The 14,183-nt window shown below is 49.5% G+C and overlaps 2 protein-coding genes across 2 annotated transcripts; both read right to left on the minus strand.

The window, feature by feature from the left end:
- Positions 1–511: 511 nt before the first annotated feature.
- On the minus strand, positions 512–4,028 carry C1H19orf53 (chromosome 1 C19orf53 homolog). The gene is made up of 3 exons (XM_069979139.1): positions 3,839–4,028; positions 991–1,046; positions 512–744 (listed from the first exon to the last, which is right to left on the minus strand). The coding sequence occupies exons 1-3, from the start codon at positions 3,915–3,917 to the stop codon at positions 598–600; spliced, it is 282 nt and encodes a 93-aa protein (XP_069835240.1). The 5' UTR covers positions 3,918–4,028; the 3' UTR covers positions 512–597.
- A 2,258-nt stretch (positions 4,029–6,286) lies between these two features.
- MRI1 (methylthioribose-1-phosphate isomerase 1) lies at positions 6,287–10,637 on the minus strand. Its single transcript, XM_069979236.1, has 6 exons — positions 10,462–10,637; positions 9,097–9,332; positions 8,852–9,024; positions 7,396–7,572; positions 6,616–6,840; positions 6,287–6,537 (listed from the first exon to the last, which is right to left on the minus strand). Exons 1-6 carry the CDS (start codon positions 10,591–10,593, stop codon positions 6,416–6,418), a joined length of 1,065 nt encoding a protein of 354 aa, XP_069835337.1. The 5' UTR covers positions 10,594–10,637; the 3' UTR covers positions 6,287–6,415.
- Between the last annotated feature and the right edge of the window lie 3,546 nt (positions 10,638–14,183).

Here is a 14,183-nt window from a genome sequence, read left to right on the forward strand (position 1 = left end):
CTATGGGCAGCAACCAATAGGAGTACCAATGTGGTGTCACATGGGAAACAAAATGTTGTGGTGTCAATGAGGTCTCATAAAGCTCTTGTGTATCCTAAATGCAGCAACCAATCAGAAGGCAGCTTTCATTTTATAACCCACTGACTGGTTGCTATGGGCAACAAAGTGCCACACTGACCCAGGCCTATAGATTCCAACAGACAAAATGGCCGCCAGCCGCTATGTAAATACATCTAGTCACGGCCGCTGCAGAGCTCCTTGTCCCTCATGCAGTCAGCCATGTTTTCCCTGAATAAGAACCTTACATTATACATGAGATAAAAGGGATGTGTGTGTCTGGTCACAGGGTGACACCGGGAATGCTGTGCCGCTCCCTACACAACGCTGCCATTATTCTGGTTGAGTTTCTCCCCCGGTGATGTTCACAAAGGCTTTTTGTTCCTAAGAGCTTGCACTCCATTGAGAGCGGAGCAGACGGAGATCAGCGTGACTTGTGGAGTCAGACACAATAAAAGGGCCATATAGATTTATTTCTGAAACGCCGACACACACATAATATATACAGAAGCGGAGAGAATGGGTGGAGACGTCAGGGCGTCATGACTTGCTCCCTCCAGCGGAGGCGCTCTTCTCGGCTTTGTCCGGTTGTGGGGCTTTCAGCACGGCGAGTTTCTTAGGCATGTTGGCAGCGGCTCTCATGGTGACTTCATGCTCAATCTTACTCCGGATCTGTACTTCTAGGTTCTGGAGGATCAGCAGATGGTATAATGTTATCAATGTCAGGACTGCCCCCTGGCTGCCATGTAAGGAATCTCATTACAGTCTGCCATACGCAGAGCATAATAAAATATAATGAAACTGAAAGTACACTGCAATACATGTGCGAGTATTGCAGTGTGCTGGATACGTGACTGCAATTGCTTGTACAAGGGAGGGGGGTGGGAGGTCCTCCAGCTGTTATAGGACTACAACTCCCAGCAGGTCACTCACCTTCTTCAGCTTTTGCTGGTGGATGATTCGGGATTTCTTGGGAGCGATGACTCGGGCTGTGAATATAGAATAAGAGTCAGTAGGTAACGCCATGACAGTTGGGTCATGTGACCTGTAGTAATGGAACGCACTAGGGTATATGTGCACAGCCTTGGGTCATGTGACCTGTAGTAATGGAGCACACTAGGATATATGTGCCTGGCCTTGGGTCATGTGACCTGTAGTAATGGGGCACACTAGGGTATATAGGTGATATGACCTGTAGTAATGGGGCACACTAGGGTATGTGGGTCATGTGACCTGTTGTAATAGAGCACACTAGGACATATTTACCTGGCCTTGGGTCATGTGACCTGTAGTAATGGGGCACACTAGGGTATATAGGTCATGTGACCTGTAGTAATGGGTCACACTAGGTTATATAGGTCATGTGACCTGTAGTAATGGGGCACACTAGGGTATATGGGTCATGTGACCTGTAGTAATGGGGCACACTAGGGTATATGGGTCATGTGACCTGTAGTAATGGGGCACACTAGGGTATATGGGTCATGTGACCTGTAGTAATGGGGCACACTAGGGTATGTGGGTCATGTGACCTGTAGTAATGGAGCACACTAGGATATACTTGCCTGGCCTTGGGTCATGTGACCTGTAGTAATGGGGCACACTAGGGTATATAGGTGATGTGACCTGTAGCAATGTGGCACACTAGGTTATATAGGTCATGTGACCTGTAGCACACTAGGGTATATGGGTGATGTGACCTGTAGTAATGGGGCACACTAGGGTATATAGGTCATGTGACCTGTAGTAATGGGGCACACTAGGGTATATGGGTCATGTGACCTATAGTAATGGGGCACACTAAGGTATATGGGTCATGTGACCTGTAGTAATGGGGCACACTAGGGTATATGGGTCATGTGACCTGTAGTAATGGGGCACACTAGGGTATATGGGTCATGTGACCTATAGTAATGGGGCACACTAGGGTGTATGGGTCATGTGACCTGTAGTAATGGGGCACACTAGGGTATATGGGTCATGTGACCTGTAGTAATGGGGCACACTAGGGTATGTGGGTCATGTGACCTGTAGTAATGGGGCACACTAGGGTATATGCGTCATGTGACCTGTAGTAATGGGGCACACTAGGGTATATGGGTCATGTGACCTGTAGTAATGGGGCACACTAGGGTATGTGGGTCATGTGACCTGTAGTAATGGGGCACACTAGGGTATATGCGTCATGTGACCTGTAGTAATGGGGCACAATAGGTTATATAGGTCATGGGACCTATAGTAATGGGGCACACTAGGGTATATGGGTCATGTGACCTGTAGTAACGGGGCACACTAGGATATATGGGTCATGTGACCTGTAGTAACGGGGCACACTAGGATATATGGGTCATGTGACCTGTAGTAACGGGGCACACTAGGGTATGTGGGTCATGTGACCTGTAGTAACGGGGCACACTAGGGTATATGCGTCATGTGACCTGTAGTAATGGGGCACAATAGGTTATATAGGTCATGGGACCTATAGTAATGGGGCACACTAGGGTATATGGGTCATGTGACCTGTAGTAACGGGGCACACTAGGATATATGGGTCATGTGACCTGTAGTAACGGGGCACACTAGGGTATATGGGTCATGTGACCTGTAGCAATGTGGCACACTAGGTTATATAGGTCATGTGACCTGTAGCACACTAGGGTATATGGGTCATGTGACCTGTAGTAATGGGGCACACTAGGGTATATAGGTCATGTGACCTGTAGTAATGGGGCACACTAGGGTATATGGGTCATGTGACCTATAGTAATGGGGCACACTAAGGTATATGGGTCATGTGACCTGTAGTAATGGGGCACACTAAGGTATATGGGTCATGTGACCTGTAGTAATGGGGCACACTAGGGTATATGGGTCATGTGACCTGTAGTAATGGGGCACACTAGGGTATGTGGGTCATGTGACCTGTAGTAATGGGGCACACTAGGGTATATGCGTCATGTGACCTGTAGTAATGGGGCACACTAGGGTATATGGGTCATGTGACCTGTAGTAATGGGGCACACTAGGGTATGTGGGTCATGTGACCTGTAGTAATGGGGCACACTAGGGTATATGCGTCATGTGACCTGTAGTAATGGGGCACAATAGGTTATATAGGTCATGGGACCTATAGTAATGGGGCACACTAGGGTATATGGGTCATGTGACCTGTAGTAACGGGGCACACTAGGGTATATGGGTCATGTGACCTGTAGTAACGGGGCACACTAGGGTATATGCGTACATCTTTGGGTCATGTGACCTGTAGTAATGGGGCACACTAGGGTATATGGGTCATGTGACCTGTAGCACACTAGGGTATATGGGTCATGTGACCTGTAGTAATGGGGCACACTAGGGTATATGGGTCATGTGACCTGTAGTAATGGGGCACACTAGGGTATATGGGTCATGTGACCTGTAGTAATGGGGCACACTAGGGTATATGGGTCATGTGACCTGTAGTAATGGGGCACACTAGGGCATATGGGTCATGTGACGAGGTTAATACATGTATGCTTGCTGTCAGTGATGGAAGACATGTTACTGCAGTTATATCCAGGTAATTCCACATCACTGATCCCCAAGCTATGCTGCTTCACATAGACTACAACTCCCAGCATGCCCCGTTGGGGGTCGTAGTCTTGTACAGCTTGGTGACCACTGTCCTATACACACTGTAACACGGCCCATGTACACAGGACTAGGCCGGAACACTAAGTAACCAATCAGCGTGCAGTGCGGCAGCGGGGCATGCTGGTACATGTAGTCCCGTACTCACCGCCCTTCTTCAGCCCCGCAGGTTTCTTGGCTCCGCTCTTCTTGGGTTTTGCCTTCAGCTTCAGCGCCCCCTGAGCCATGACCGGATCCCTGAGACAACACAGCGGATACAGGCCCGGCCTCCACTCTCACACACCGACCAGGAACCGAGGTGACGTCACCGCCATGTGCTCAGTCACGTGGGTGGGAGGAGCCAGGCAGGTTAGGCACAGTCCTGCAGTGTACTGGATAGGACTGATGTAGCAGAGCGAGGAGCGCAGAGCTGTGCGTGTAGTGTATGCTTAGCAGAGCTGTGTGTGCAGTGTATGCTTAGCAGAGCTCTGTGTGCAGTGTATGCTTAGCAGAGCTGTGTGTGCAGTGTATGCTTAGCAGAGCTCTGTGTGCAGTGTATGCTTAGCAGAGCTCTGTGTGCAGTGTATGCTTAGCAGAGCTCTGTGTGCAGTGTATGCTTAGCAGAGCTGTGTGTGCAGTGTATGCTTAGCAGAGCTGTGTGTGCAGTGTATGCTTAGCAGAGCTGTGTGTGCTATGCACGTAACAGCTGTGTTATATACATGTAGCAGAGCTGTGTGTGCAGTGTATGCTTAGCAGAGCTCTGTGTGCAGTGTATGCTTAGCAGAGCTGTGTGTGCAGTGTATGCTTAGCAGAGCTGTGTGTGCAGTGTATGCTTAGCAGAGCTGTGTGTGCTATGCACGTAACAGCTGTGTTATATACATGTAGCAGAGCTGTGTGTGCAGTGTATGCTTAGCAGAGCTCTGTGTGCAGTGTATGCTTAGCAGAGCTCTGTGTGCAGTGTATGCTTAGCAGAGCTGTGTGTGCAGTGTACGCTTAGCAGAGCTCTGTGTGCAGTGTATGCTTAGCAGAGCTGTGTGTGCAGTGTATGCTTAGCAGAGCTGTGTGTGCAGTGTATGCTTAGCAGAGTTGTGTGTGCTATGCACATAACAGCTGTGTTATATACATGTAGCAGAGCTGTGTGTGCAGTGTATGCTTAGCAGAGCTGTGTGTGCTATGCACGTAACAGCTGTGTTATATACATGTAGCAGAGCAGTGTTGTATACATGTAGCAGAGCTGTGTGTGCAGTGTATGCTTAGCAGAGCCGTGTATGATATCCACATAACAGCTGTTATATACATGTAGCAGAGCTGTGTGTGCAGTGTATGCTTAGCAGAGCTGTGTATTCTATCCACGTAACAGCCGTGTTCTATACATGTAGCAGAGCTATGTTCTATACATGTAGCAGAGCGAGGAGCGTAGAGCTGTGTGCGCAGTGCATGCTTAGCCGTGTATGATATCCACGAAGCAGAGCTGTGTTATATACATGTAGCAGAGCTGTGTGTGCAGTATATGCTTAGCAGAGCTGTGTATGATATCCACTTAACAGCTGTGTTCTATACATGTAGCAGAGCGAGGAGCGTAGAGCTGTGTGTGCAGTGCATGCTTAGCAGAGCCGTGTTCTATACATGTAGCAGAGCTGTGTGTGCAGTATAGGATGGGAAGATGTGTACAATACTGTATATAACCAGCAGAGTTGTATGTGACATGGATGTAGCAGAGTTATGTATGTAGTCTTTGATTAGCAGAGCTGTGTTATATACTTGAAGGTATATAAGTAGCAGAGCTGTGTGTGTAGTACAAAACTAGCAGAGCTATAATGTAGCATCTGAATACCATAGAAAGTGAATATAGTAGCAGTACATGTGGGACCACTGTTCCATTCAGGTGTAGGACCCCAGTGCTTGTAATAGTCGGACTTCCTAGTGACTGGTTGTCTAGGTTACCGACCACCACTCTGCTCTAAAAGCAGTGGTCTTGGCTGGAGACTATATATAGCTACAATACAGACGTATAGAAGTATCTATATTGTATACTATAGTTATATATACCAGCCAGACCACTGCTTTTAGAGCAGAGTGGTGGTTGGTAATTTAAACAACACAAGTTGTCAACAATGGAAGGGAAAGAGCAAAAATATACAACCTGACAAGATCTACAAGTATATTTGCTGAGATAGATAGGGATATCCCTTTACTAGGACTGCCCACGACTGGTTGTTCCCATCCTTACAGAGCATCTCTCTCACAAAGTTAGTATTGACACCGCCTAGAGGCAGGAAGAGTGTACTGCAGGGTACGTCATGCTCTATGTATACAGCAATTACTACACAGTAACACCAGGTGTAATCTCATTTAGCAGGGGTAGGGAACCTTGGCTCTCCAGCTGTGGCAAAACTACAACTCCCATCATGCTTTAGCTGTCCAGGCATGATGGGAATTGTAGTTTTGCAACAGCTGGAGGGCCAAGGTTCCCCATCCCTGTTATATAGGATATATCCCCTCCTGCACTGTATGATACCAGAGATATAAAATATATATATATATATATATATATATATATATATATATATATATATATATATATATATACACATAAATAAATAAATAAAGGAGGGGATAAGATGAAATAATTTTATTATAAACATTGGCTTTTATTATTGGAGATGATGAGCTGCGGGATGGGAGTTGTGTCTCACAGTGAAGCGGCAGGGGAGCGGTCATGCAGAGGTTAACCAGTCACTCAGTATCAGAGGCTGCGGCTCAGTCCATCCTTCAGCTCCTCCGGCCTGAACACTCCGCGCTCGGTGATTATGGCCGTAATCAGGTCGTGTGGGGTTACGTCAAATGCAGGGTTCCACACCCCAATACCTGTCAGGGGGAGAAGCGTCATCAAACACTATTATACACTGCCCCCCCCCCCCATCAGTCATGGTTACCGTCACTCACCTGAAGCCGCCACACGGACCCCATTAATGTCGGTCAGCTCTTGGCTGGGTCTCTCCTCTATCTCAATACTGTCCCCTGTGGGCAGGCTGAGGTCACAGGAAGTGCTGGGGGCCGCCACATAGAAGGGGATCCCATGGTGCTTGGCTAGGACGGCCAACTGGTAAGTGCCAACCTTGTTTGCAGTATCACCGTTGGCAACCACACGGTCGGCTCCGACTACGACAACTGAGGGGAGAGGGGGAATACAGGATGAGGGAAGGATGAGGACGTGAAGGCTGATGGCTGTATCCCAGCGAATATCCCTGGTGGTCTAGGGGTGTTAACCCATCTACTGGCTTCAGGGGGCACACGCTAGGGGGGGATTTATCAAACTGGTGCAAAGTAGAATTGTCTTAGTTGCCCCTAGCAACCAATCAGATTCCACCTTTCATTCCTCACAGACTCTTTGGAAAATGAAAGGTGGAATCTGATTGGTTGCTAGGGGCAACTGAGCCAGTTTCACTTTACACCATATTTGATAAATCTCCCCCTCCTATGTCTCAGAAAGAGAGCAGACCACCCCAATGCTGGTAAAGGGGGGATCGGCCAAAGCCTTCTGTTCCCTGGACAACCCCTTTAACCAATTAATGTACACAGACATTGAAAACCATTTACTTAGGGAACCTGTGTCCCTCCAGCTGTTGCAGAACTACAATTCCCATCATACCTGGAGAGCCCTAGTAGTGGTTGCTGGTAGCTCTATGACTGCCCCCTGTGGGTGATCAGTAGGACAGTACTTACCGCTGACCTGGCGCTTCCTCATGGCCACCGCCGCCATGCTGTCTGTGATGAGGGTGGCCGGGATCTTCTCGTACACCAGCTCATACGCCGTCAGCCTGGAGCCCTGGTTATAGGGTCTGGTCTCTGTGCAGAAAACGTGGGACAGACGGCCCATGGCCTGAAGGGAGCGCACCACGCCTGGTAAAGGGGACACCAGATCTTTTGTTCATTAACAGAATACAAGGATCGGACCCTCATAAGATGGCTGCAGAGGAAGCCATGAAGGCAGTCTGAGCTCCACACAAGATGGAGGACCACTGAACTCAAGCTTATACACAGTAGCTAATCAGAACTGCAGTATAAAGCATGGAGGAGGGAGAGAACGGGACTCTGATGCTATAATGGGACAGGAGGAGGCTGTATAATATTCACCACCCTGGAAGGGTCCACAAGTTATCTATGGTAGTCCTGAGTATCTGATTATTGGGACCCCCACTGACCATGAGTGTGACCCCCTGTACATGTCACTATAGGACCAAGCACTGTACTCTGCCCCATAGCAAGCAGAGTACATGCCCGACCATGGCTCCAATCACACAGGGGACAAGGGAGCCCCATTATCATAATGGGTGGTGGTCACAGGAGGGTCCAATACTTAAAGTGTCACAGCCGTGTTTCTTTTTTTTTTTTTTTATTACAGGTGATTAAGAAACTTTTCAATTGGGTTTATTAGTCAAATCTGCCATTGTCTGCATTCAAAAAGACTTTCCCCAGCCCCCCCCCCCCCCTCCATCCTCTCTCATTCACTGCTCATTATCAGGAAATCTCAACTCTTTTACATCAGTCGTGCCCTGTGTAAACTATGGAGAGGGGAGGGGGAGGAGGAAGATTAGTCGCCAGCAGGGAGCAGAGAACAAAGGATTACACAGCGGGACTTGTTTGAAAGCTGGTATTCAGAGGTCAGAGAGGTCAGTGCTGACCTCAGAGGAGATAGCTGGTGATGTAGCTGTAAATTAACTCTTTGTTGTCCTGTTTTGGTGCCTCATCTCCCTCCACCCCTCCCCTCTCCATAGAGAACGATGAAGACAGGGGGGAGGGGAGAGCTTCAAACTGCTTTTTCATGATAAAAATGCATTTTTTGGTTAATAAACCCAATTACAAAGTTTCTTAAAATCGCCATGCACTTGATTTCTGCAAAAAATAAAAATTTAAACAACAGTGACACTTTAACTACCCAATCTCTAGTTTTATACATCATATAGTGATCTGCTTCTATAGTTTACTATTACATGGTGTATGATGGGAGTTACAGCTGCATTAGGGATTCTCACCCAACTTTCCTAAGATCCTGAATGCCCCCATGTATGCCTGCATACACCCTCCGCTCCCATCACTCTACCTATAGTAGTGTCAGTCCTTACTCTAGTAAGCATGTCAGTATAATGGTACCCGTGACTATGATAAGTTCTTGTCTTACCCAGGGCAGTGCCATAGCCAGCCGTGGCCAATGAGCCAGTGTTGCAGTGGGTCATTACAATCACCCCATCGGGGGCATTAGTGGTCTGTAGGATGTGCTGTGCCCCCAGGTCCCCGATCATGCGATTGTCCTTGACGTCTTTCTCCAGGAGGGATTCCGCCCACTGGATCACCCTGACAATGATAGGACTGGGGTGAGAGGAGGTGGCGGAGGCTGGGCACAGGTATGGCTGGCACTATGCCTACCTGTCAGTCAGCTCCTGGGCACTGACCCCCGGCTTCTCTGCCTCCTGTGCCAGGAACGTCTTCAGCTCGTCCGCCGCCTTCTTCACATTGACAGCAGTCGGCCTGGCGCCCACCAAATGATCCATGGATTCCCGGACAAATGTCAGAAGGTCGGACGTCTGCCGGGGTGGGCTGGAGGTCAGCTCTACGGCCAGGCTGAGGGAGCCCACGATGGCGATCGCCGGAGCACCCCGCACCTGGAGGAAGGAAACGGCCATGATTATACTCGAAGGTTGGCTTCTGAGATGGCGAACAATTCCCATCAAAGCCATCCCTACTCTAAGCTGTATGGACGCCATTTTGCTATCTTAAAGGGGAACTCCAATATTACAGATAACCTTTATTCTCTCTATAATAATCAGTTCAGCAGCTTCCTGATATACAGAATGCTCCAGTTCTCTGCATGTAGTCACTGCATCAGTATATAGCCGCAGAGCTGAGGGTTCGTTACAGTCGCATGTAGTCTAAACAATCCTGAGGTCAGGAGCAGATCTCTCTGGTTTGTTACAATGTGTCAGTACAGGGCAGCTCACAGAGCATTGTCTGGACCGGACAGAGTGTAACAACCCTAGTTTAGTGACAATGTATACAGGGTGACCATATGGATTGCCAATAGAGCACGGGGGCCCTGAGTGGTCAGCTGGGCTGGGGACGGACAGCACGTAACTTCTCAGGCCAAGCTTTTTTCAACGCTATTAAAGGGGTTGTTCACCAGTTTTTTTTTCTTCCAAATCAACTGGAGCCAGAAAGTGATTTATAATTTACTTCTATTAAAAATATCAAATATTCCAGTACTTATCAGCTACTGTATGTCCTGCAGGAAGTGGTGTATTCTTTCCAGTCTAGAAAGCAGGAGAGGTTTTCTATGGGGATTTGCTGCTACTCTGGACAGTTCCTGACGTGGACAGAGGTGGCAGCAGAGAGCACTGTGTCAGACTGGAGAGAATACACCACCTGCAGTACATAAAGCAGCTGATAAGTATGGGAAGACAGATTTTTTTTTTTTTTTTTTTTTTTTTTTTTATAGAAGTAAATTAGAAATCTCTGTCACTTTCAGACACCAAATGATTTAAAATAATAAAAAAAAATTAGTGAACAACCCCCTTTAATGGGTTTCACATGCTTTCAGAGTGTTCAGAAAGTATAAGGCAGACACGCATAAAATTTAGGCGTTGCTCATGGCAACCAATGACTTACAAGCTCTCTAAAATGAAATCAATGATCTGATTGGTTATTCGAACCCCACTGAAGTAATTCAGCCAATCGCCTTTAAGAGCGCCTGTCACGTGTCACCGGGCTCCGCCCCCTTACCACATCCCCGCTCACCTTCATGGTCCGGATAGCGTCTGCTCCCTCCCGCACCCCGGTCACCGGATCATACTGACTGATCTGCGGCAGCAGCAGCTGGTTCAGCACCAGGAGGGAGCCCCGGCTGTACCGCACAGACTCCAGCGACATGGCGAACACTTTGCTTCCGGGGGCGTGGTTGTAATAACCACGTGGCTTCAGTATGGGGCGTGGCTTCGTAACGCGTCACTACGGTGTTAATTTTGTAACAGCTTTATTGCTGCCTAAACGCCGACATTTTCTACCCCCTATAGAAAAACTACAATTCCCATCATGCCTGGACAGCCAAAGCTTCGCTTTGGCTGTCCAGGCATGATGGGAATTGTAGTTTTGCAACAGCCTGAGAGCTGGAGATTCCTCATCCCTGTTTTATCCTATCTGGTAACCAATGTATATGTATATCGGATATCTGATAGAGGAGATGAGCCGCTCCCATACAAGACAATGGAGCTTCACACGTTACCTTCCCATACAGGAAAGCCAACCTGAAGTATTATTATTCATCTCTCCATATATCCCACACTCAGCATCCTGACCCTGCCACATCCATCAGACATCTACTACTCTCTCAGTAAAGAAAATATTACTATTCTGAAAGAGTAGTCGATACTTGGAACAATCTTCCAGCAGATGTGGTAGCTATAATCTACAATAACAGAATGTAAACCTGTCAGGAATACACATATATCTATCCTATGATAATAAGGAGGGAAATACTTAGGACCAGGTCACATGGGAGTAAGGGCCCTATTACACGGGACGATTATCGTGCGAAAAATCGTTAATTTAAACAATAATCGTTCTGTGTAATTGCAGGCAACGATCGAAAAATCGTTCGTATGACGTTGATCGTTGTTTTAGATCTGAACCTAAAATTATCGTTAATCGTTCGCTGTCATTCCACGTTCGTTCGCTCATGTTGCGCGTTTTTTCACTATTCGTTCAGTGTAATTGCACATTGTTCATTGTTTTTCTGGGATCAGAGTAAACGATCATTGGAATGATCGCAATAACGATTATCGTTCTGTGTAATATGATGAACGATTTTAGGTTAACGATAAACAATCTCGTTTGCGATCGTTTATCGTTAAAAATCGCTCAGTGTAGCATGACCCTAAGGGCCCTATTCCACCGGACGATTATCGCTCGCATAATCGTTAACGATTAACGATCTCTAACGACCGCTATTGCGAAAGACCTGAAAACTTTCACTCATTTCCATGGAAAGATAATTGTTACTTATGATCGTATTTGCGATAGTTTTTTCTTCGCTATTGCGTCCGTATCTAGTGCGAACGATGTATTCAATGCGAACGTTCTGCGAACGAGCAACGATAAAAATAGGTCCAGGTCTTATAAAGCGATCAATGATTTCTCGTTCGGTCGTTAATCGTTAACTGCATTTCAACCAAACGATTATCGTTTAGATTTGAACGATTTAACGATAATCTGAACGATAATCGTCCGGTGGAATAGGGCCCTGAGACTGGCGGAATCCCACCAGCCTCTGTGTCATACTGGCAGTCTATGGGAGGCTCCCGCACAAATCTTGCGAGCGGAGAGAGGAGGCGCGCGAACCTCCCATAGACTGCCAGTATAAGGGTACTATTACACGGATCGATAATCGTCCCTATCCGGCCGATTATCGTTCTGTGTAATTAACAACGATCAGCCGGTGATAGTTGTCATCAAGCTGATCGTCGACCTAGAATTGTCGGCACCGACCGCTCATCGCTACGTGTAATAGCGGTGTAGTAGCGCTCTGAAGCTGAAGCGCGGGACCTAGTGAGAAGAGCACCGCAAGGGGAGCCCTGCAGCATGGACATCAGTACCGATGTCGGTGCAGCCCTTGTTTAACGATTATCGGGCCGTGTAGGTCCAGTAAACAAGCGCCGATCTACCAGATAGGCGCTCATTTACAATCATTATCGGGCCCCCATCACTGCCACCACAATATCACCGTCCATCTCAGCATCGACAGCAGCAGCGTCCTAAGGAGACCTGAAGATGTGACAGGAGGAGCCCGGGGGTAAGAAGGGTTATGTTTTCCATACCACCCCAGCACTATGGCAACAAAAAAATAAGTGCCCAGAGTACCCCTTTAAATAGGTCATGGTATCTGCTAGGGCTGGGCGGTATACCGCAAAAATACCGATACCGTCACTGGCGTCGGTTAACCGACTTCAACTCAGCCAGGACGGTAATTGCGGTATTTTTGTATTTTTATGTCCCCGCGCCCGTCCTGTCAGAGCCCCACGCGCACACACACACACACAAGCGGCCCGGCACGAGCGCTGCACGTCATGTGCAGGGACGCCGGTATCGCCCGCACCGCCCCCGTCTGGTCCAAGCGACCTTCCCCCCACCCCCCCGTGCGCGCACCTGTCCGCCCTCTCTGAGGCCCTGTCCTGCTGCACCGTCCATGCGCCCACCACCTGTCCGGTCCGGCGTCCCTGCTCACTGAGGGGAGTACAGGACAGCCGCCCTCCAGCTCTGACACGGCCGCGTCCCTGCACACACAGAACAACGTGTGCAGCGCTCGCCGGCCGGGGGGGGGGGGGGGCACTCGGACGGGACTGTGCTGGTCCCTCATCCCGGACCAGTCCTGTCCGAGCGCCCCCCGCCTACACCCGGCCGGTGAGCGCTGCACACGTTGTTCTGTGTGTGCAGGGACGCGGCTGTGTCAGAGCTGAAGGTGGAGGAGCAGCACTTGGGAGCAGCTGACCTGTCATCTCATCCCCTCAGTAACAGAACAGGATAGGAGGAATAATGTGCTGCAGCAGGCAGGATAAGTTATAGCTGTGTGTGGTATCCTACCTGCTGCAGCACATCCATTCCTCCTATGTTACAGTCCTGTCATACACCGCTGTCCGCGCCAACCTCACCCCCCCGGTACAGTCATACACCGCTGTCTGCGCCAACCTCACCCCCCTGGTACAGTCATACACCGCTGTCCGCGCCAACCTCACCCCCCCGGTACAGTCATACACCGCTGTCCGCGCCGACCCCCCCCCCCTCCCCCTCCCCCTCCCCCCCGGTACAGTCATACACCGCTGTCCGCGCCGACCCCCCCCCTCCCAGTACAGTCATACACCGCTGTCCGCGCCATAAACCCCCCCTCCCCCCCGGTACGGTCATACACAGCTGTCTGCGCCATAACCCCCCCCCCCGGTACAGTCATACACCGCTGTCCGCGCCATAAAACCCCCCTCCCCCCCCGGTACGGTCATACACAGCTGTCCGCGCCATAACCCCCCCCCCCGGTACGGTCATACACAGCTGTCCGCGCCATAACCCCCCCCCCGGTACAGTCATACACAGCTGTCCGCGCCATAACCCCCCCCCCCCCCTCCCGGTACAGTCATACACCGCTGTCCGCGCCATAAACCCCCCCTCCCCGGTACAGTCATACACCGCTGTCCCCGCCATAAACCCCCCCTCCCCGGTACAGTCATACACCGCTGTCCGCGCCAACCTCACCCCCCGGTACAGTCATACACCGCTGTCCGCGCCATAACCCCCCCTCCCGGTACAGTCATACACCCCTGTCCGCCCCCCCCCCCCCCGGTACAGTCATACAACCCTGTCTGCCCCCCTGTATAGTCATACACCCCTACCTGCCCCGCCCCCTGTATAGTCATACACCCCTACCTGCCCCGCCCCCTGTATAATCATACACCCCTATCCCTATGTGCCCCCTG

This window comes from Dendropsophus ebraccatus, chromosome 1 (assembly GCF_027789765.1).
Source record: "Dendropsophus ebraccatus isolate aDenEbr1 chromosome 1, aDenEbr1.pat, whole genome shotgun sequence".
NCBI classification, from domain to species: domain Eukaryota; kingdom Metazoa; phylum Chordata; class Amphibia; order Anura; family Hylidae; genus Dendropsophus; species Dendropsophus ebraccatus.